The sequence below is a fragment of the Sminthopsis crassicaudata genome, chromosome 4, assembly GCF_048593235.1.
Source record: "Sminthopsis crassicaudata isolate SCR6 chromosome 4, ASM4859323v1, whole genome shotgun sequence".
Classification (NCBI taxonomy): Eukaryota; Metazoa; Chordata; class Mammalia; order Dasyuromorphia; family Dasyuridae; genus Sminthopsis; species Sminthopsis crassicaudata.
The window spans coordinates 96,439,638-96,463,011 of record NC_133620.1 but is presented as its reverse complement, the minus strand read 5'-3'; the positions used below and the strand labels follow the sequence as shown (position 1 = coordinate 96,463,011).

General features: G+C 38.5%; 1 protein-coding gene across 5 annotated transcripts in view; it reads left to right on the top strand.

Moving 5' to 3' along the window:
* Positions 1-23,099, top strand: part of TNNT2 (troponin T2, cardiac type) — a 30,373-nt gene extending 7,274 nt beyond the window's left edge. For 2 of the 5 annotated variants that reach the window (XM_074308754.1, XM_074308755.1), the window contains exons 2-12: positions 5,387-5,449; positions 6,046-6,084; positions 9,690-9,723; positions 12,098-12,158; positions 12,680-12,796; positions 15,389-15,466; positions 16,447-16,557; positions 18,238-18,347; positions 19,050-19,140; positions 22,473-22,513; positions 22,791-23,099. In XM_074308754.1, the coding sequence (XP_074164855.1) occupies positions 5,387-5,449; positions 6,046-6,084; positions 9,690-9,723; positions 12,098-12,158; positions 12,680-12,796; positions 15,389-15,466; positions 16,447-16,557; positions 18,238-18,347; positions 19,050-19,140; positions 22,473-22,513; positions 22,791-22,836 (791 nt within the window). In that variant the 3' untranslated portion in view covers positions 22,837-23,099. Of the gene's footprint in view, positions 1-516; positions 528-633; positions 646-5,357; positions 5,450-6,045; positions 6,085-9,689; positions 9,724-12,097; positions 12,159-12,679; positions 12,797-15,388; positions 15,467-16,446; positions 16,558-18,237; positions 18,348-19,049; positions 19,141-22,472; positions 22,514-22,790 lie in introns of those variants that run through there. The other 3 variants (XM_074308757.1, XM_074308756.1, XM_074308753.1) reach the window with 3 other exon arrangements.
* The last annotated feature ends 275 nt before the right edge of the window (positions 23,100-23,374 follow it).

The following is a 23,374-nucleotide window of genomic DNA, read 5'->3' as shown; positions in this document are numbered from 1 at the left end:
TAGAAATCACTGTGGGTAGGAATAACCAGGGAAAGTTTTATAGAGGTGTTAGGACTTTAGCTAGGTTCTAAAAATACTCAGGACTTAGATAGTGGGACAGGAGAGAGAAAGGCATTTTCATAGTTGGAGGTTAGGGAATGGAGCACAGATAGGAAATAACATGAAAATAGTACCAAGTTGGAAATGAGGAGAGCATTCCCAGGAACAGCATTGCTAGGGGAGAGAATGCATTTAGGGAAGTACTGAGAGATAATATAAAAACAGGTTAGAATCAGATTAAGGAGGGATTTGAATGGTAGATTAAGGATTTTGGACTTGATGTCAGAAAAATAAAGACTCCAGTAAAATCAATCACTTAGAAAGCTGAGACAGGACAAGTTTGTGTATTTACACTCACATGTGTGTTTGTGTGTTCACATGTCATATGTTCATATAGATGTGTGTGTATATGTAGGTAGGTAAGAATAAAAGATTGTGTTGGCTGGCCATGAAATAGCATTTTGCTTTTCTTTTCAGGGAGCAGGAAGGTAAGAGCAGGAGATTTCTCATCATTTGGATCTAAAGAAGTTTTGGCTGAAATTCACTCATCTTTTTTTTTTTTTTTCCTTCTCTTCTCCCTTCTTCACAAAGAAGAGGCTGAGGAAGGTAAGTGTCTAATATTTTACTGCATATAATCGGGGAAAAAGGAGATGAGTCCATGAAATCAAGAATAGTCTGTTATCTCTGAATTATCAGAATCTCCATTCTTCTTTTCCCCATCAGGTAGATCCCAATCAGAAAGCCAAAAGTGATCAACAATTTTTTTTTTTATTCAGTAGTATTTTATTTTTCCAATTACATATGAAGATAGCTTTTAACCTTTATTTTTGTAAGATTTTGAGCTCCAAATTTTCTTTTCTCCCTCCCTCTCTCCCTTATTTTCCTTTTCCCTGAGACAGCAAGCAATCTGTTGCTTATCATTCTTAATAGACCAATCAAATGCCCTCTTCCCCCATGTATAAGGTCTAGCCATTTAAATATATGATTTCAGTGATATTGGGATTCCCAAGTAAGGAAATTCCCTCTACCAAAACTTATAGAATTGTCTTTCCCAAAGGGTCTAGCTAAATGTTCTCTCCTTTTATTTAAAAAAAAAAGCCACTGTCCTTTTCTTCCTGCCATTTTACTGTAATAACTTCCTAACGCATTAACTATTTATTCTCTTTCGAGTTCCCACAGTGAATCAGTAGTCAGCAAGTATTTATTAAGAACTTAAACTGTATTCCAAGGTAGTGTACCAAATTCAGGGAAGACAAAGAAGGCAAAAACATGGTCTCAGCCATGATACAGGAGTTCATATTTTAATGAGGAAAAAACATGGGAAATATTGTAACTATATGATTTTGACAGTATAAATGCATGTACCTATATTTCATTGGATAACCATAAGACTTACAGAATGTCTAAAATGTCTGAAAAAAGGCATTTCTGGGGTGCTCATAAACCAAGTTGGACAACTTTCCTTTAGTACGAGGTAATTCTTTTTTCAAGTTCCTGCATGTAGCTTCTAAACTCAGGAAATGAGTTTTCTATGGGGAGAGGATTTTTCAGGGTTTTGTAATCTCCTGGGTGATGACATTAGGAGTGGGTAAAAATGAGCAAAGTGTTCTTCCTTGCCAAATGTATAATCCATTCCTTTGTGCAGGCTATCTCACAGGTCAAATGGTCTTTAGGATAATATATATCTCTGCTTATGGGAGAAACCAAATTGGGGAGAGCAGGAGAAGGAAGAGGAGGGGAAGGGAGAAGAGAAAGGCAAGATTGAGAGAGCTATTGTGAAGACCACCAAATGGTTTGGGAGCTGTTTGGGGTTATTTCTTACATTGCCAAAGCTGGACTTAGACCTGCACTGGCATTCCAGGAAATATCTATGTAAGGTGGATCACCCTTGGGGCTTGATGAACCTGGGAGATGAGCCAACTTTTTACAACAGGGTCTTGGGTGGGGCTTAGGTTTCTTGGCTTTGGGATCAATGTGTCTGCTATGTATACTGGGATTTGGTTTTAATGCTTTCCTGTTTGGTGGCGTCCTGAGCTCAAAGAAGCATCAAAGAGCTTGTGTGATTTAATGGGTTCTTCCTTAGCAGCTACATTGCTGTGTTGGCCATGAAGGATTTTCAAACAAACCTCCAGAGGCTCAGAGAAACAAAATTATTCTGATTGAGGACCAGGTCTCCTGATTCCAAGTTCAAGGCTCTTTTTTTATCTTACTGTAAAAACTATCCCTTATGTGGCCTAACAAATTTTTTATAGCTGTACTAATGTTTATGGCTGAAATGGGGTGGGACAATTGCCAGTTTGAATCTCTGGCTTGTAGAGGAAATAATGGAAGACAAGGGAACAATGTCCCCTATTATCCTTGGCTTTCTGCTGCCAAACTAACCTTTCTCACTTTTCCCTTTGCTGCTGCCATTCCCTGTGTCTCAGAAGAGGAAGATTGGATAGAGGAAGAGGACGGTAGTACAATATTTCATTTTACTACACTTCCTACAACTTTCCATAATTATATATCATAGACTTTTTTTTTTTTTTTTTTTTTTTTTTTTTTTTTTTTGGTGGAGAGACAACCATTTATGGGGAGGAGGAGAGGATATGATCAGAATGTTCATGTCTTTAGGTTTCTGTTCTTTTTCTGTTAGCCCTTCCATAGCCTCTAATAATGGCCCTAGAACTCTGCCTTCTTCAGAAATGTCCTACATTCTTTCTCTTGGGCTAAAAGTTAGGGTCCTCTCAAGCTCTTCACTTCCTGGCTGCTTCATCTCCCCACATGCTTCATTATTCTACAAGATCTAAGAGGTCACCGCCTGCCGGAAGCAGACATGCTGCTAAAGAAGAAACTTGTCCTCCTCTTGCTGCCATGGGCATCAAAGAAGTTTATCTCCATAGCCGGAGAAAGTCAGAGAAACTTAAAGCTCCTAAAAATACTAAGTCATGTCCTTAGAATGATACATTGCCAAGAATAGTGGATTGGAAGTCAAGAGACTTGGGTTCTAATTCTAGCTCTACCATTAACTAGTGACACTTTATTTTACTTTCCTTGGTCTCAGTTTTTGTCCCTGAAAAGTGAGGCTTTGGATTAAATACACTTAAGGCCTTTTATGGTTTTAATGTTGTGTCTAAGCCTCCTAACCAGTCTTTTTCAATCACCAAGACTTTACTTTCTATCCAATGAAGATGCCATCACTTTATTAATCACTAATTAACATGTATCCATGGTACTATGGTATATTAGAAACTGAGTAGAAGGAATGGCATTGAAGGATGTCATCAGATATATTACAAGATAAAAATATAAGCTAGTCATTTAGGGAGAATGAGAGACAACTGACAAACATTCCATATTAAATACTCTATTGCTATCCATACAATGGCAATTAACCTAGAAGAAAGTTCTTAGTATATTGAGTGACTGTGATGATTCATTTATGGCAGCACATAGATAAAAGTCACTCGGGATGAGCAGGTGGAAGAGCTGAGATCTCCATCATTAGTGATATAGTCCCAGGTCTATTGATATTGTAGAAGTCCTACCCTAGATGGTATACTGTCTACTCCAAGGTAGATGGAATATTTTTATATATAAATAAATATAAATATTTATAAATATACAAATATATATATTTATAAATATCAATTGTGTATAAATATATAACTAAATATATATTTTGTATAAAATTTATGTATATATATGTATATATATATACATATATATATGTATATATGAAAACAGAACCATTTGATCAACTTTCTATACTTATTAATATACTTGATTTTTTGAGTACAGTGTAGACTTACAGCCACAGCTGCTCCATATGAACAAGTCTCTCCAAACTTTAGAGATTTACTTTCAAAGATGGTACTAATTTCAAATACTAATAACAGGAAATGAACATAATTCCAGGATGGAATAACTCCTCTTTGCTCTTTACATTTCCTCGTCCCTGACAAGAGTGGGCATAGTTTCAAATACTATGAGATCAAGGGATAGAAATTTCACAAGAAGAATTCAGAAGATTTGTTAATCCAATGACACAAACATTTGTTAGTTAAATACTAACACTAGTCCTTAGAGGTAGTAAAGCAAAAAAAAAAAAAAAAACCTGTTCTGCATTCTCAAGGAACTTGCATTCTACTGTAATATCCTTTTTGGCTGCCATTAAGGAAAAGGGATGGGGAGGAAAGGTCAAACTAGTTGCTACTCCCTTATCTTTTTGAAATATGGCAGACTGGCCAAGTTCAATCTAGCTTATTGGAAGTATTGGGGTGATATCTCTCCACTGTCTTCCACTCAGAGCAATGTAAGGTCTGGGTGCATTATTTTTCTGTAGAGTTAACCAGGTCACCTTCTTGTTCCAGGTTTTTTGATGTGTGTGTGTGTGTGTGTGTGTGTGTGTGTGTGTGTGTGTTTCTTTTTTACCTTTAGAAAAATCTTAATGAATTCTAAACTTTACTTCTATCACCTCCAATTAAAAAAGATAAGATTTCATTCTCTTCCCTTAAAATACTAGAATCATGGAATCTCAGATTTGGAAGGAACAACAGTAGAATGCAAGCTCCCTGAGGAGCTTTTTTGTCATTGTATCCTCATTGTCTAAGAGTATAATGCCTTGAAGATTAGTTGAAGTTTAATAAATGTTGAATTGCATTGGATCTAGCCCAAATCATACTTGAACAGACATCTCCTTCCAAAATCTCTAACAATTGATCATCTAGTCTCTAATTAAAGCCCTACACTAATAGAAAATCCACAATCTTTTGAGACAGCTGATTATACTTTTGTATAGGCCCAATTTTAGAAGTTTTTCCTTACTTGGAAGCAACATTTGCCTCTCTGCAACTTCTACTCATTGTCTTTTTTCTAGCACCACACAGACCAAGTCCAATACCGAAATTTCTACCTGAGAGCTCTTCAAATGTTTTTCTTCCTTTCCTTTGCCTTTATTTTCTCCCGTTCTCAAATTACACACCTGCTGTTTCTTTGATAGATCTTTCTATAGCATTCTCCTCACCTTTGATTGTCCTCTTTAGATTATCTTTCATGCTATATAGTTAATTAATGCCTTACTCCTCAAGGCTATGACTGTAACTGAACATAATGAATGAATTGAAAATTCACTTCTAATTGCACCTTCTCAAATTCTTATTTCTTGGGTTTGAGTCTTAGGTAAAGACATGGGTAGCTTCTTTTATCCAGAACATATTCTCCAGTTTCACTCTGTGTCCTGATTGTAACTACAATATGTGTCTCCCAGTCTATTTTCAAAGTTCTTTCTCTGTCCTTAGTCCTAATTGTCTAACAAAAGAAAGTAGAAATCCTAGTCATTCATTGCCGTTTTCCCATAATCCAGAACAAGAGGCGGCTGCTGAAGAGGAAGAGGCTGAGCCAGAAGTGGAAGAGACCAAGATAGAAGGTAGGGCAATTAGTTAGGGATAGGTGGAATTGATAGTCGAAATAAGGAAAGTAACACCTAGGTGAACCTAATTGTTTTTTTTTGTTTTTTTTTTTTGTTTTGTTTTCTGAGGCTGGGGTCAAGTGACTTGCCCAGGGTCACGCAGCCACGAAGCCAGGAAGTGTTAAGTGTCTGAGACCAAATTTGAACTCGGGTCCTCCTGAATTCAGGGCTGGTGCTCTATCCACTACATCACCTAGCTGTCCCCACCTAATTGTTTTTTAATAGCCTGGCTAGTTTTGGAGATTTCCTTTTTTTTGTTTTTTTTTTTTTTTGTTTTGTTTGTTTGTTTGTTTGTTTGTTTTTTGTTTTTTGGTTTTTTGTTTCAAAGAGAATTCCACCACAAAATAATGGCCTTTAGTTACTTTAGTAACTCTCAAGTTTATGAAGCTGCTCCCTCTGTCTCTCATTCAGAACCTACAATGGCTTGAAATAGTCTGGTGAACAGGTTTCAATCTTCTCTGTGGGTTGACAATCAGACCAGTAGTAGGAAAGGGCTATATTCATGTGGGATTCTTGTATCCTTTATCTGCCTTTTCTTTTTTTTTTTTTTTTAGAAACAGAACAGCAAGAAGAAGAAGTTAAAGAAGTGGAAGGTAATTTTGGGCATGGTATCAACCTAGGTGGGATAGAGTTGGGCCATGGGGTTCATGGAATGTGGGGAGGAGGAGGTTTCTAACAGCTGGAGAAGGAAGGAGAGGGGGAGTTTTGTTCATATTTCTTCTTCTGGTGGAGATGCTCTAGACTCCAAATGGGATGAGTAAAGTGAGGAGGAAAGATGTGTTAGAGCAGATGAATAGATCAAATCTTCCCTAGCAAACACAGGGTTTGGATATTGAAATCTCAATGTGTGCACCTTCTAGTTCTCTGACAATTTACCAGATTACACATAGATAAATTGAATCTGGGGCAGGTAAAAAGACCCCATGTAATACTCCAGATACCTTACTATAGAGTTCACATTTGTGGTCATTTAATCATTTCAGTCATGTCTGACTCTTTGTGACCCCATTTGGGATTTTCTTGGCAAAGATACTGGAGTGCTCTGCCATTTTATAGATAAGGAAACTGAGGCAACTAGGTTAAGTGATTTCCACAGAGTCACATAGCTACTAAGGGTTTTAGGCCAGATTTGAACTCAGGTTTTCCTGACTCTAGGCCCAGGCTCTAACCACTGCACCATCTAGCTTTCCCAGATCCCACATAACAGTAATTAAATGATGGAGGCCAGAGCTGTAGCTAGGATTTGGCCATGGAGGATGGAAATGCACAAAGAGAAAGAGATATCTCCTCACTATACACTCAGCCCCTGCCTTCCTGAGATTGTTGGGTGCAGACAGTTTCAAAAAGCTGAGACCCCAAAATAGCAGATAATGAAAAAGACACTTCTATTTAGCTTTAATAAACATGATGATTTGGATGGTGAGGGTGGAGCTGAGGAGATAAAATATCTTTCTAGATTTACATTCCTTTAAGATAAATCACTCAAATTACTTTGTATCCTTTAGATGGGAAGACGTAGCTGACCACTGTCTATAATCCACAGGCAAATGAATGCAACGTGGCTTCAGTGTCCATTTCAGTAGTTCTTGGGCATATACAATGAATAGTTTAGCAGAAAAAGCAGGTGTTGAGGATAATTTGGAAGAAAGGGAGGCCAGAGGCTTACTGTGGGCTTGAAACACCACCAGCAGCTGCTCGAGTTTTGGGTGACTCACCCTTGTGGGCCTCTATAGAGTCTAGGGGGAGTAATCTGAGAGGGCTGGGGGATGTGGGAGGGGAGGAATTCTTGGGTAGCAGCTTTGGAAGACTATTTATCAAAGATCTCTCTTAATCAGAGGTGGGGTAGGAAATCATGTGGTGGGGGTAATGCTATGTCTGCCTGGGAATTTGGGGATCTTAGTATCAAGTACACATAATGTGAAACTGGAGAAAAGACACTGGATTGGGAGGCAGAAGACTTCTCATTCAAATCCTAGTCTTACTATTGACTAGCTTTGGGACCTCAAGCAAATCTTTTCATTTCTTTGGGCCTCAGTTTCCCCATTTATAATATGAGGGAGTTGAACTAGATGAGGAATCATTTTTTATTTTTTAAATTTAATAGTATTTTATTTTTTCTAATGACATGTAAAGACCATTTTCAACATTCATTTTTGAAAGATTTTTTCAAATTTTTCTCCCTCCCTCCCTTCTTTCCCCACCTGCTCTAAGACAGCAAGCAATCTGATGTAGGCTATACATGTGCTATCATGTAAGACATATTTTACATTAGTCATGTTGTGAAAGAAGAAATATAACAAAAGGAAAAAACCACAAAGAAACCTCAGCAAAAAAGTGAAAATACAATCTGCATTCAGACTCTGTCAGTTCTATCTCTGGATATGAATAGGATTTTTCATCATGAGTCTTTTTTGGAATTTTTCCAGCAGATCAGGAGTTCTTAACATAAGGTCCATAGACCACCCCCTTCTGTTAATGGGTCCATGGGTAGATTTCAGGCATTCTATGAAGTTGGATAGAGAAAAAGTCTTTATTTTCACTAATCTTTAACTAAAATTTTGAATTTCTTTCAATAATCTAAAAGCATTATTCTGGAAGGGGAGCCCAGTATTTCCCTTGACTGCCCAAGGGATCAGGTGATAATACAAAAAAAAAATTGAGAGTTTTTTTGTTTTGTTTTGTGCTTTTTTAACTCATGTGATCCTCTGAACCCTCAATCCCAACACACCTACAGGGAACTTAGGCTTACCTTTTTCCAATAGGTATAAAAGGGTAATAAAGGGATGGAGACAGAGGACCTAATTTTCCATTGCTTCTTCTCTTGGAGGAATATTCTAATTGGTTTGAGGAGAAAAAAATAAATCAAAATCTTTAATGATTAGGGAGTAACTGAGGAACTCTCCATTCTTAAAACTATAGCAAGAGTATATTTATACTCTGGGTATAAGCACTGGAACTGTATTAAGGAACCCTTGGGATTGAGACATGCTTAAAATAGCGAGCATTTATGCCGTGCTTTTAAGATTTGCAGAACTCTTTGCAAATATGATATAATTTTATCCTCACAATGTGGGATATGTGCCTTTATCCCCATTTACAGCTGAGGAAATTGAAGCTGAGAAAGATTAAGTGACCTAACTAGGGTAAAATTTGAACTTGGATTTTCCTGATTTTAGGGCAGCTAAGTGGCACAGTGGATAGAATCCTAGAATTGGAGTCAAGAAGACTCATGTTTGTGAGTTCAAATTTGGTCTTAGTCACTTACTAGTTGTTTGATCTTGAGCAAGTTACTTAACCCTGTTTGCCTCAGTTTCCATCTGTAAAATGAAATAGAGAAGAAAATATCAAATCACTCCACTATTTTTGCAAAGAAAAACCCCAAATAGGGGCTTAAAGAGCCAAACATGACTGAAAAATGACTGACCACACACACACACACACAAATACTTAAGTCTAAAACTATCTATATCTTGCTATCTATGGTGATCTGGGTAGGGGAGAAGCTGCAGCTGTGCTCTAATGTATTTTGATTTTACTCCTAATATTTTTCCATTATATTTTTATTTTACCTATTTGAGCCTATGGTTAAGTAATATAATATATAATCAATTTTTTTATGACTGACTCCATGATACAGGGTTCATGTAATTAGAGTGTCTATGCAGCTCAAAGGTAAGAGGGCAGAGTTCTCCAAGTGGGTGGTAGTTGAGCCAAATCAAGTTCGTTATTGGGCAAGTCCACACTGACCAGATCTAGAAACTAATCAGATAAACCCTGCCACCCACAAAAGGAGGGACACAAGGAGAGATGATAGAAATTGCCTTCTCTTTGAGAACTCTAGAATTTGGCATCTTCCTGAAGTTGCCCTCAGCTGGTGAATAGAGTGTATAACAGCTGAAGTGAATGGGAGATGGCCAACAATAATTGGACCCTCATCGCTGAAAAAAGATAAAATGACTGTCTGGCAGTGCCCCTGTTTGCTAAAGAACTACAGAATGTTAAGAGATGAAAGGAAACAGATAAATGGGCCCAGAATAATTTTAATTAGAAGTCAACTGAAACCCAGAGGGTTGATATTGTTTGTCTAAGTTATCACAACTGACAACTTGACTTAATTTTTGAAAGATCAGGCTCAGATGCAGGTCAGGACGAGAATTCAGATCTCAGTTCTTAATTGTTTTTCCTCTCTCTTTTGTAGATGGCCCAGTGGAGGAATCGAAACCCAAGCCCAAGTGAGTATGAAACCCTTTTGATTGGGTGCTAGAAGATAGCAAAGATAAGAATGTCTCAAAGATAAGAGAGAGTAAATGTAAATAGTTATGACTAAGATTGGTTCAGGGACACCAGAGAGTGGGAAGAGAGAAGGGATCGACAATCCTTTTCTGTCCAAAGGGAGAATTAGATCTGAGACCTTTTCTGCAGCTGAGGCTGAAATAGGGAAGAAGGGATACCTAGATAGAACTCAATTACTTTCTTTTAACAAATAAATTTTTATTTTGCTTTTACACAAATCTAATTATTTTCCTATATCCATCCCTTCCCCCTCCCAGACAGTCACCTCATATAGCAAAAAATTTTTTAAAAGAAAAAAATTAGCAAAACAGATAAATACATTGAAAAATAAGTACTATATGTAATGTTCCATGCCTGGAACCCCTCACCACTCACCCTTCTTCATAAACATCTCTCTGCAAAGCAGTGGGAAGATGTCTCTTTATATTTTCTTTGGGGCTTATATTTTGTAATTTTGCAACATTCATTTTTGTTTGTGGTGGTTGTTCTTTACATTTGTATAATTATAAAGATTCTGTATATTGTTTTGGTTTTAATTGTTTATTTCTCTCTGCATCAGTTCATGTAAGTCTTCTCATATTTCTCTGTAGTTATTATTTCTTATGATTCTATAATAATCTATCACTTCATGTTCCAAAATTTATTCAAACCATTCCTCAATGAATAAGCATTTATTTTGTTCCCAGTTCCTTGTTACAACAAAAGGGACAAATGTTTTGATGGAGCCTTTTTTTTTTTTTTTTTTTTTTTTGATCAATGAGCATCATTGAGTATATGGCTAGCAGTGGAATCTCTGGCTCATGAGTATGAACTTTCCAACTAGAATTTTTTCCAGGTTCTGGAGTCAGTCTGGATCATAGGGACACTTGGGAGGAGGACCTGGAGTGGCAGAAAGAGGAGGAGAAATTTGAAAACTCCATAGTGTGAGGAAGATCCAAGGTCAGGGGTTCTGTGTTAGCCTTCATTCATTAACAAGGTGCCTAATCAAAGGTTCTTTAGGACTCTGCTTTTATCCATCTTCAGACATTGTCTAGAGATGAAATGGAGAGCAGGGAGTTGAAGAGGGAAACATGCAGTACAGCCAGAGTCTCAATAGCTCCTCAATTTTCCTTCCATTTCGATGTAAGCTTCTTAAAATGAATAGAGATTAGTCCTAATTACAATCCTCATTCCTTATAGAGACATATACTGGGGTTTAGAGCTGGAAAGGATCTTAGAGATTAGACTCCAATGCTTTTTATTTTACAGATAAAGAGACTGAAGCTTACGTGATAAAAGATGAATTCAAATTCACACAGCTAGTAAGTCAGGATCTGAACCTACATCCTCCACCTACTTTCAACATATTGTCCTGCCTTCCTCATGTCCTTGAAACACCTTTTTTCTTCCACAAATCTATAAGGCAGCATCTTTCTTTGAGTTCAGTTTGGTTTTTTCACCTGTAAAAGAGACTAGAGACTAGATGATCTCTGAGGTCTATCCAGTTCTAACACTATCAGCTTATGATCTTATGACTCCATTCTCTATTGAAAGACATATTTCAATTGTGATTGACTCTTTGTGAGCCCATTTGATATTTTCTTGGCAAAGATACCAAAGTGGTTTGCCATTTCCTTCTCCATTTCATTTTATAGAAAAGGAAACTGAGGCAAACAGGGTTAAGTGACTTCTCAGGGTCATAGCTAGGAAGTGAACTCAGGTCTTCTAGACTCCAGGCTTGGTACTCTGTCAACTGTGCTACATCTGAATTCAAACACTTAACACTTTCTAGCAATATGACCCTTGGCAGGTCACTTAGCCTCAATTGCCTCAGCAATATATATATATATATATATGTATATATATATATATATATATATACATATATATATATATGCGCAAAGATAATTTTCAACATTCACCTTTGCAAAACCTTATGTTCATTATTTTTCTCTTTCTCATTCCCCTCCCCTAAGTAATTTAATATAGATTAGACAGGTGAAATAGCAGGAAAATGTCTTGAAGGCTGGAGTTAAAGAAGCTATACCCCATGTAACTGTCCTGAGGTTAGTTGAGAATTGACTGTTTTGGAACCTTGGGGTTTGGAGAAAGGAAATAGGTCATCTATGCTGCCTGCTCACTCTGGTCTCCTATAAAATAGCTTTGCTCCTTACTTCCTGGGACTTCAGACAAATCAGCCACTCCCCTTGTCTGGCCTTAGCTTTTCTCATACATAAAATGGGAGAGTTGGACTAGATGGTCCTCTCCAGCCACAAATCTTTATAACCAAGATGATGGTGATCTTCACTAATCCCATCTCATTCTTCCTTACAGGCTTTTCATGCCCAACTTGATACCACCAAAAATCCCTGATGGAGAGAGAGTAGATTTTGATGTAAGTGTTGAGTCTGCAGAGAGCAGGTCAAAAAGTCAAGAGAACTCTCCTTCATGAGCAAGAAGGGAGCTCTGTATGGGTTGGAGTCAATCTGGGTGGGATGATCTTCTACCCTCCAGGACATGCAGGTCCATGCCTAAACAACTGAATAGTGTCAAGGGTCCTGGCCAACATCTGCTTTGGATTGTTCTTCTGTTGCTCACCATTGTGCTTGACTGTCTGCTTGGGAGATGTCTCCTCACCACTGTCTTATGCCTATTCCAAGTTTGGGAATCCTAATTTAGGACTGGAGGCTTTGCTAGATAAATGGTGAAGTTCATAGAATATTGGAGTTGGAATGAGAGACCAGAGTTCAAATTCTCTCTCAGCTACTTAGCAGTTGTGTGACATTGAACAAGCCATTTTTACTCTATTGACCTTCTCTTCCCAAGCTATAAAATAAGGAATTGAATTTAATGAACTCTAAATTTCCTTCTGACTGTAAATCTCTGCTTCTCTGAGCACATCCTCCTCTCTGGCAGGACATCCACCGGAAGCGCATGGAGAAGGACCTGAATGAACTGCAAACGTTGATTGAGGCTCACTTTGAAAATCGAAAGAAGGAAGAGGAGGAGCTCATCTCTCTGAAGGATAGGATTGTAAGTAGAAAATTTCTGTTCTTTTGATCAGGAAGCCCTACAAGGCAGGACTTTTGGACTGGAGTCTTGTTCCTCTGGCTAATGTGTTCAAGTTTGGAATGCTTCTGAGTTTTGTCCCATCTAATAGCCTACAATCCAATATTATTTATTATATTATTATATTTGCAAAGCTCTTTACAATTTATAAAACACTTTCCATAGAATGATCCTATGAAGTAAGTAATCTAAGCATTCTTACTACCATCTGATGGCCAGGAAGCTGACTCAGAGAATTTTGGGGACTTGTGTAGTGTGTTCACTACTAATAATGAAAGACAGTATTTATATAAAGCTTTACAAAGTATGCAACATATTATATATGCATGTATATAACATAATTTTCTTCAATCCTCATAACAACTCTGTAAGATAGGTGCTATTATTATACCTATTGTACCTATGGAGAAACTGAGGCAGATAAAGGTTTAAGTGTCCATTTTACAGATGAGGAAAGATAAGTGACTTTCAGAAAGCATTAGTGACCTCCCTAAAGACATATACTTAATTAGCATTTGAGAGGGGATTTGAATTCAGTGTTTCCTATCTCCAGGTCTTCCACTCTATCCACTATGCTACCCAGTTACTAATTAGTGATGGGAGCCATGATCTGAATGACCATCTTTCTAAGTCTGGTGTACTTTGCACTCAGATCCAGTGACATAATTCATGTCAAGCCAAGCACTTTGAAAACCTCAAAGTTTGCAATTTTAGCTGTTGCTATTATTCTTTCTTGCTTTCTAGGTATCCCACTCTTATTCCTCTCCCCTCAAATCTCTGCTCATATCAATCCCATTCTGCCAATGAATCAATTCTGTAGCCTCTTCCAATTCACTTGTTAGATGATAGAAAGAACAGCTGTGACTTAGTCCTGGTGTATAAAAGATAGTTTTAAATGTTCTTTTTTTTTTTTTTTTTTTTTTTTTTTTTTTTTTTTTAACATACTTGTGACTTCACTGCTCTAGGGAGTTCCTTGTGAGGAAATTCCCTCTGCTCAGCACCAACTACTCAGCACCTTTTCTTTTTAGAGAGTTTCTCAGAGCACAGAGAACTCAAGGAACCAGGATCACACTGATGATGATACCAGTGTGTCAGAAGCAATATTTGAACTGGTACTTCCTGACTCAAAGGCTCATTTTCTACTTTCCTCTGCTATTTTATAGATAACATATAAACTGGTTAATTCACACACACACACACACACACACATGCTTACAAACACACACACACATATACACCCCTATTTACTATCTGTATTTATGGAATCAATACACATAGGCTTATAGATGTAGAGGAAGATATAGATGACCTCAGAGGTCGTTTGGCATATCTTCTTTATTTTAGATGAGGAAAGGGATGCCTGGCAAGATCAAATGACTTTGCCCACATCATCCACGCAATACTGAATTAGAATTTAAACTCAACACTTCCTAACTTTATCATTCTTCCTATGACATCACTTCTTTTTACTGCCCAAAAGTCTGCCCAGGAATAATCTTATCTGTGTTTTTCCGGTGGTCTTTGACTAGTAGTAAATTGTCCTGTGCAGCTATTATTTCTGAGGTCAATTATGGAGTAGGAGCTTGGGAGTTTGGGACAAAGCTTTAACAACTTCAATAAGAATTTCTTAATTATCTGTTGTATACAGAACATTGTATTTAGGGCTAAGAAAGACGTGAAGGTTAAATGAAATAGAGCATCTACTTCATGACACATACAATCGATAAGAAGGATATGATCTTTCTATCAATAATTATTGTGATGAATTACCTGTCCTTCAGATCCCATCTCAAATCCCATTTCCTCCATGAAGCCTTCCTAGATACTCCTCATCAATAAAGAACCCTCCCATCTTGGGTCTCATCTAACACTTGGTTTGGGAGGGTTCTTTATTGATGAGGAGTATCTAGGAAGGCTTCATGGAGGAAATGGGATTTGAGATGGGATCTGAAGGACAGGTAATTCATCAGGAAGGATGATGGGTGGAAGCCATTTCAGACTTAAAGAATATTGTAAGAAAAGGTAACCAATGGGAGGGATACTTATAATCATTGATCTGGAGCTGAACGCAATCTTTGAGACCATCTGATTCAACCCTTCCAAATTTCAAATGAGGAAACTGAGTAAAGCTGGAAAGATGGTGCCAGTTTGTGGAGGGACTTGAATTCTAGGCTAAGAATTTTGGGTTTTATAGGTAATAATGAATATTAAAGGTTCTTGAGCAAGGAGTGAAATGATACAATCATAAAGAATATTAATTATCAGGCAGTTAGATCAAGTATTGATTAGAAAGGTGAAAGTGAAATTGAGATCAGACAGCTCTATGTTGGATTTTGCTCTTATTACATTTTCCCAATTCTTGCCTGATGGCTCTTGAGAAAAGAGACTTCTGTTAGAAAAATGACAGGGTCACAAACTTTCAAATTGTAAAAAAAATGCAATATCTTCAAAGTGCAATAAGGCTAAATAAAATTTTAAAAAGAAAAGAAAAGAAGCTCCTCCTTCTCTCTCTCTCTCTTCCCCTTTACGTATTGGTCATAATTCTTTTCCTTGTAGGAGAATCGGAGGGCTGAGAGAGCAGAACAGCAGCGCATCCGGAGTGAACGGGAGAAGGAGCGTCAGAACCGTTTGGCGGTAAGTGACCAATAATGCTTTCATACATGGTGTTCCTACCACCCATCACCACCACCACCACCATTTTATTGTGCCCGATTCAAAGAAACAACAGAAGTTATACCCCCTAATACATTGTTTCTGACCAGGCTGTGCTGGTCAGAATGCACAAACCTCATTCAAGCTCCCTCCAGACTCTACATGGAAGGAAAATTGGTTATTCCTGATTCATTAAGGTTTGGGATAGGAAAGAAGCCTCATAGGTCACAGAATTTAAAAAAAAAGGAGGGGAACTTTAGTAATCATAATAACTTATTCAAATTCACACAATTAATAAAATAGATGAAATTAGGACCCAGGTATCCTCATTCTACATCAAACAATATTTCTACTCTATCCCACTATATATGTTAATTAAACAGTTACTATATTCTAAGCACTATGCTAGGAATGCAAAAAAGGGTAAAAAAAATTAGTCCCTGTCCTTGAAGATCTTATGTTCTTAAGAGGGAGTCAATATACATACTGACTAGGTACATGCAATACATATATATATATATGTGTGTGTGTGTGTGTGTGTGTGTGTGTGTGTGTGTATTTACATATATGTATGTCTATATAAGGGTGTTTGACTAAGATGATTTAGTTGGAGATTATGTTTCATAGTTGAGGGAAGAACATAATGGGGTAACATAGCCCTTTCTGTGGTGCTATGTTGGAAAGATTACTGGGACTGGAGTCAGCAAAAGGAGATTTGAACCATTTACTAGTCATATGATATTAGGCAAGTGGTTTAACTAGAATAAATGTCAACATTTGTACCGATATCAAAAAATAAATTTTCAGAAACTATCCCAGACCAGTTATGGTCTTCTATAAACTGTGTATCTTTCCACTCAATGGCAAACGTTTTCCCCAAAGACAACAGCTGGTTTCTTTTCCCTGGATTTTCTATTAACTCCTCATCCCACTCTATTCCCTTTCACCTTACATCAATACAGGAAGAAAAAGCCCGACGAGAGGAGGAAGAGAATAGGAGGAAGGCTGAAGATGATGCTCGGAAAAAAAAAGCTCTCTCCAATATGATGCACTTTGGTGGTTACATTCAGAAGGTAGGAAGGATGTGTCATGGAGACAGGGGCCCAGTCCCTGAGTAGGGCATTAGTAATAAGTGAGGAAATGTCAATAGAATACATGAGTAAAGATTAGACTACAGGATTCATGTTGGATATTCAGGAAGAATCTCCCATTTACTGGTTATAAACCTTACCCTTTCGAGACTTCTAAGTGTGAGACATCTCCTAAACAGAGATCCCTCTCTCAACCCAGTGTGTCCAACCTTCCTGATTCCCTTAGAAGCTGCTCTAGCATCTCCTGGGATACTTCTCCCTGTTCAATAGTAGCAAACCCAAGTCTTCCCCATTGCTCTATTGATTCCTCCCCACATTGGTAGGATTGATAGTAAGAGGTACCTAAAGGCACTTAATAGGACCCCAAATTTTATCCCAGAAGTAGCACTGCCTCCCTTAAGCTGTCACCCATCGTATTCTCGTGTTTTACTTACTTATTAATAGGATTTAGCAATATATGCTACAGGGCTATGTTTAGGTACCCTAAAGTTTGGGGCAAGTCTTTATTCCAAGTCCCTGATCAATTGGAACTTGTCCCAATATTCCAACCCATGTGTCTAGGGGGTGGGAAGGTAGCTATCTACTTTTCATAATGTAAGGAGAAATTATCTCTCAAATTTCCAAAGTCTGAAACCTCCCATGCTGTTCCCCATGCCCCAGATATAATTACACTATTTTTTTCTGGAAAAAAAAGAATCCCTATTCCCATCCTACAGAGATTATATCATAATAGACAGACAATAGTTAACATTTGCTGCTTTTTCCTTTCCTCCTCTCCCTTTCCTTGTGTTTCTCTTTCTCTCCTATCCTACCCCTTCCCCACTTCTCCCTTGGGTCTCTGCCTGTATGTCTGAATTTTTCTCTCTTGGTTTTTCTCTCATGGTTTCCTGGTCTAGCAAGCTCAGGTAGGTCTCAATATTTGAAGTCCTTTCATAAATCTGGAAAGGTTCCCTAAAAGAGAAAGCAAGTCTGCTGAAGAACCACAAAAGGATAATGACAGACAGGGTTAGCTTAACAACCAAGGGACTGGTATTTTAGGTTGTTATTATATTAAATGACCCCTGAGGACCCTTCTTCTGGAGGTAATGGCTTTTTGAGTTGTTCAAGCAGGGACCGGCTTGCCAGGGTTACTTTAGAGAAGACCCTCATTTAGGTATAGGTTGGACTAGGAAACCTCTGAAGCCACTTTAAGTTCTGATATTATGTGACGTAAGGGTTCCAAATCTAATGGATTATAAAAAGGGAAAGATCCAGAGCTGGGGGATGCAAAAGTGAACAGGAATAGAGAGAAATCTGAGATTAATGCCATCACAGATTAAGAGCTGAAAAGGGGCTTCAGGAGCCATTTAGTTCAACCACCTTATTTTGTAAAAGAGGAAAAGGAGGTCCAGAGGAATGAAATGATTTGCTTGCATCTACACAGATGAAATTAAAGTTCAGGAGAGAAATTAAACTCAGGAGACCCCTCTCAGTAGTAATTTTCTAGGAAGTCTAAGCTTCTTCAAGGACTCGTGGGTGCCAGCTAGAGCCTGGGGTCCGAGAAGGGAATTGTTGGGGAGCTTTTGCAATCCTTAGGGCTTCTGTGGGATAGATATTAGTGGATGGGCAGGGGATGACAGTTTGTCCCTTCCTTAACATCCTCCTTGATCTCCTTCACTGTAGACAGAGCGAAAAACTGGGAAAAGGCAGACAGAAAGAGAGAAGAAAAAGAAGATCTTGGCGGAGAGAAGGAAGGTGTTGGCTATTGACCATCTAAATGAAGATCAGCTGAGGTGAGAGGGATGGAGACCTGGTTTCAAGGCTGAGCAGATTTAGCTGGTTAGGGACCAATCTCAGCAAATACCACTAGAGGGCAGAAGTATCCCATGCATGGCCCTTGTTGGGTCTGAAGAGTGAACAAGAGTGAAATATTTGGAATACTTAATTTGAAGGTTCATTTCAGGGTCCATTGACCCCTTGAAGTGAAGGCGCAGATCTCTGCTGATAGCGACAGCGTGATGTGACCTCTTGAGCTGAAAAATTCCATAAGTTTCTATCTATGACCTAGTAGTGATCACCACTACCAACTTAAGTCAGGGCTCCTTCCGCTATTACTCTGCCTCACTCCTAGAGGTCCCTAAGAGACATATAACTACAGAGTTAGCCTACACCTTAGATTCTTTAATAAGCCCCCCTTTGGACCTTATACCCAAGGAGTTAGCTCAGCCTTCTATGATCTTGTAGGAAGTGTTGGCTCATTGACCCCCTCAGTTGGAGCCTTAACAAGGACCAGAGAAATTCCCAATATCTCTAGGACTGGAAGGAGGGGTTGGGATACTTCAGAGCAAGATTGCTTTAGGGCTTAGGGTTGTGGTAACAATCTTCTGGGTATCTTGGAACTTTGGTAATGAGTCCACAGGAGTGGCTTCAGTGACTCTATTGTTCTGACTTGCTTTCCTCCTGTCTCCCCTGCCTCCTACTTTCCTCTGTCACAGGGAGAAGGCTAAAGATCTATGGCAAACGATCTATAATCTGGAGGCAGAGAAATTTGACCTGCAGGAGAGGTTTAAGCAACAGAAGTATGAAGTAAGAGAAATTCACTCCTCCCTTTTCTTCCTGTCATCTCTTCTGCCATCCTGACCAATCCCTCGAGTTTCCAACGTGTTTCACTCCTTTAATTGCTGCTCAACACTCTCTGTCTGGTGATTCCTAATTATCCCAACCTAGTGCTCCTATTTCTTTTTGGAAGTCCTCTCAAGGTCTTTCAGTCTCCTGCTTATCCCCTAGCTATCACTAACAAAAGTGATATAGTGAAAAGAAACGGGCTGGGAAGTCAGGAAAATTATGTTTGAGTTCCAACTCTACCCCTAGCTATACTGACTTCTCTCAGTTTTATTATTTATAAAATGAGGGAAATTATCTTAGTCATTTCTAACACCCAGGATTTTGTAAGGATCAAATGAGGTCAGGGCATGTAAAAGATTTGCAAATTCTAAAGTACAACATAAATATAAGGTATTAGTGTCATTCTTTTCTTGCCAAAGCCTTGATTAAATACTTAATTATTCCCTGGGCTGCAGCTGGGTGAAAATTCAGTAAATGGGGCCACTGCCCTCATCAACCGGGGCTCACTTACACTGACAGGCACACATACACAGATATGTAATTTCTGAACTTCTGCTCAGCAGAATAGACACATCAAGGCAGTAGAGAAGGACCAAAAAGTGGGATGCCTCAAATGTGGGGTGAAGTCAGATGCATATTGAAGATGAAATGTTGTGAATCACTGCTACTAATAGCCAAGGACTTGGAACTTCTTTCTAGCTATGACCTTGGGGATTTGTGATTTCCCATAAGCAGTAGAAGCAGCATGGACTCAATTCATCTGCTCCTTGACCTTCTCTCTAAAATGGGAGAATTGGATAATTTTCCAGCTGTAACATTCTATGTCAATGTCTTTCCCCTCAGATGCTGGTAAGTGATTTAAATGAACCAGACTATTTGCACTGTTCCTATCAATCAACAGAGTACCAAGGATATGCTGTGTACCAGATAGTGTGCTGGTGACTAGGGTACAAAGACAGAAACTGGATGATCCCTTCTCATAAGGCGGTTACATTTTTATCAGAGGAGATACGTATAGATTAGTATATACGAAATCAATTCAATAACTTTTTTTCAGGAAAAGTCTCTAATAGCTTGGAGGATCAGCAAAGGCTTTATAAAGAAGGCAGCCCTTCAGATAAAGTATGAAGGAAACCAGGGCTTCCCAGAAGTAAACATGAAGACTAAGCTTAGTGAGGCTGATTTTACATTTCTTAGATACCTGAGTGATTCTGAGTTCTTGGGGTCAGACAATCCTAGAACCCACTTCTCTTATCCCAGCCCCTCATTCCTAGCCTTTCAGAAGTGTGGTCTCTAACTCAGAAATTTCCCTATCAAGTAAACTTATGTGGATACAAAGGTGTGCTGAAGCCAGCTCTAACTGCTGACCTGATTGCTAAATTTTCATTTTAAGCATTTATATTTTGGAAATTAACAAATGCTACAAATCTGGGCTATTATTTTGTTTATGGTCTAGACTTAATAAAGTGATGGGGAAAATGTTAATAATGCAGTGGAATATAAAAGGGTGTCCTATATACAATTTTAAAAATTGGAGTTGTTAAATATTTACCAATGTGTCCCTGATATAGGTTCATCATTAGAACACTTTTAAAAAGCCTATTATCATATAATCCTGGAGTGTGAAAAAGAAAAAACCTGACTCTCTTCCCTGGACTTCAGGGTGGACTTACAATCTTGGTTGAACCTTTTAAGTATAATCAAGCACTTAGTAAATTCCTACTGTATGCAGAATATTGTATAACATTTACAGAGGGAGAAACAAAGTTCTTTTAAACTGTGGCCCCTATCCTCAAGGAACTTAAAGTCTAGTAGGGAGCTTAGACACCAATTCAGATAGCTATAATTCACAATGTCACATGATAAGTACATTACACAATTACAAAATCGAGGGCTCTGCATGTTTGAGGGGGTGGCATTTAAATGGGAATTTGAAAGAGAGGTAAAAGTTCAAAGATAAAGGTGTGGAAGATTTGACTTTGACCTTTGGCTGGTTGTGTGACCCTGGTCAAGACACCTAATAATCTCTCTAAGACTAATTTTCCTCATCTGTAAAAGGGGGGTAAAAAATGCATGTTGTACTTACTTACTTCAATGCACTTATTGTGAATATGAAATCAGGAATGGATGTAAAATATCTCCCTCTCCCCAATGGATCTGGAACCTCTTTGATTATGGGGATATGGTCATTCCCTCCAACAAGGCAAATTGTGGCTGAAACCCTATGGATCATATCCTCTCTAAAAGTCTGTCATAAAAGTATGAACCAGCTTAAAGTACATCAGAAATTTCAAAGCACTACTATGCATGTGAACTCTTGTTGTCATTGAGTTCAGTTCAGCTATTTATTAGCTGTAGTTAAATACCAGTAGTGCCAGGGGGATTGAAAAAGAAAGACTAAATTTTTTTAAAAATCCTTAATTTCAAGGAGCTTCCAATCCACTGGAGGGCTGGGGAGTAGGGATGGATAATTACCAAATTTATACAAAGTAAATTATTTTCCTAAGCTGTATGATCCTGGACAAGTCAGACATCCCCATACAACAAGACAGATTGTAGCTGAAACCCTATAGATCATATCCTCTCTAAAGTTTGTCAATATGAACCAGCTTAAAGTACATCAGAAATTTCAAAGCACTACTATGCATGTGAACTATTGTTGTCATTGAGTTCAGTTCAGCTGTTTATTAGCTGTAGTTAAATACCACTAGTGCCAGGGGGGTTAAAAAAGAAAGACTAAATTATAAAAGTCCTTAACTTCAAGAAGCTTCCAATCCACTGGAGGGCTGGGGGGTTGGGATGGATAATTACTAAATTATACAAAGAAAATTATTGTCCTAAACTGTATGATCCTGGACAAGTCACTTAACACTTACATTCTCAAGCAATTCTCTAAGACTGTGAAGTTCTCCACTGGGGAAGGGAGGTTCCACTACAAATAAATCATAACTGCTCCCTAAGCTTCAGAACAGATTAGACAAAAATTTTGAGGCAGAATAGCAAAGACCACGTCTGGGGTCCAGAGAATTGTCTGGGTCGGCAAAGTATAGCATGTGTTTGGTGAAGTAACATGAGATTAGGTCTAAAAAACAGGATAGCACCAAATTGCAGATGACCCTGAATGCCAGACAGAGGAAGCTGAACTTTAATTAGGAAGCAATAGAAGACAATGAAGATATGGTGTGTTTGGGCTCCCCTTCTTACCTATTGTCTCTTCCATTGGGCCAAACTGTCCTATTCCTGGGTTTTCCTGATCCTGTAGCTCTGCTCACCCAATCCTATTTCTCTTGCAGATTAACGTTCTCCGAAATAGGATCAATGATAACCAGAAGGTGTAAGTGTCTACTGCTCTCCCTCCACACCCTCCTACCTAATTTGCTCTGTATACTTCCTTTGTCCCTTCTTGGTCCACATGATTCTCTTTTTGCTTCCCTTCTACAAAGCCCTTCCTGATTCTTCCCCCTTTCCCTCTTTCACCTTTAATATAGCCTCTCCAACCCTGATTTCCCCCTTCCTTAGGATCAGTCATTCTCTGCCTGCTCTCTAATGCCTTCTCTGATGAAACTTACTCAAACTCATTTTATATCTGAATATTGCTTTCTTCCTTGCAGCTCCAAGACCCGAGGCAAGGCCAAAGTCACTGGTCGGTGGAAATAGGAGAAGGTCAGAGTACCTCCTTGGCGTGGAGGTTAGGAGGATCTTCAGAGTCCCAGGCTTCTTTACTGATGAATCTGCTAGATGTTTCTCTACTCCTCCCTGACATCCCAATTCCACTTTGTCCCTGCTTCCTTTGGCTCACTCTGGAGATCAGAGAGAGTTTTGAACTTGGATGCACAGAGCTAGCCCAAGAGGGCAGTTACTTCCCCTTCCCCAGATATACATCCACATAGTGCCTCTAATAAAAGTCAACACAGACTAAACAGTGTCTTGTCATGTCTCCAAAATGAGAAGAGAGAAATCAAATGTAAAAACTTATTCCCTACAATTATGACACAAAAGTCAAGTCAGTAGAGAATCTCAAATTCAATTCAATGCAGTAAATGTTTGAACACTACTATTGACAAGGTAGCATGGCATCTTGGCTAGGTAACTAGCCAATAGAATAAGGAAGAGTTGGGTTCAAATCTTTCCTATGACTCATATGAACTCTGGGGCCCTGAACAATGTCTTACTGCCCCCAAGCAGTTTCTGACAC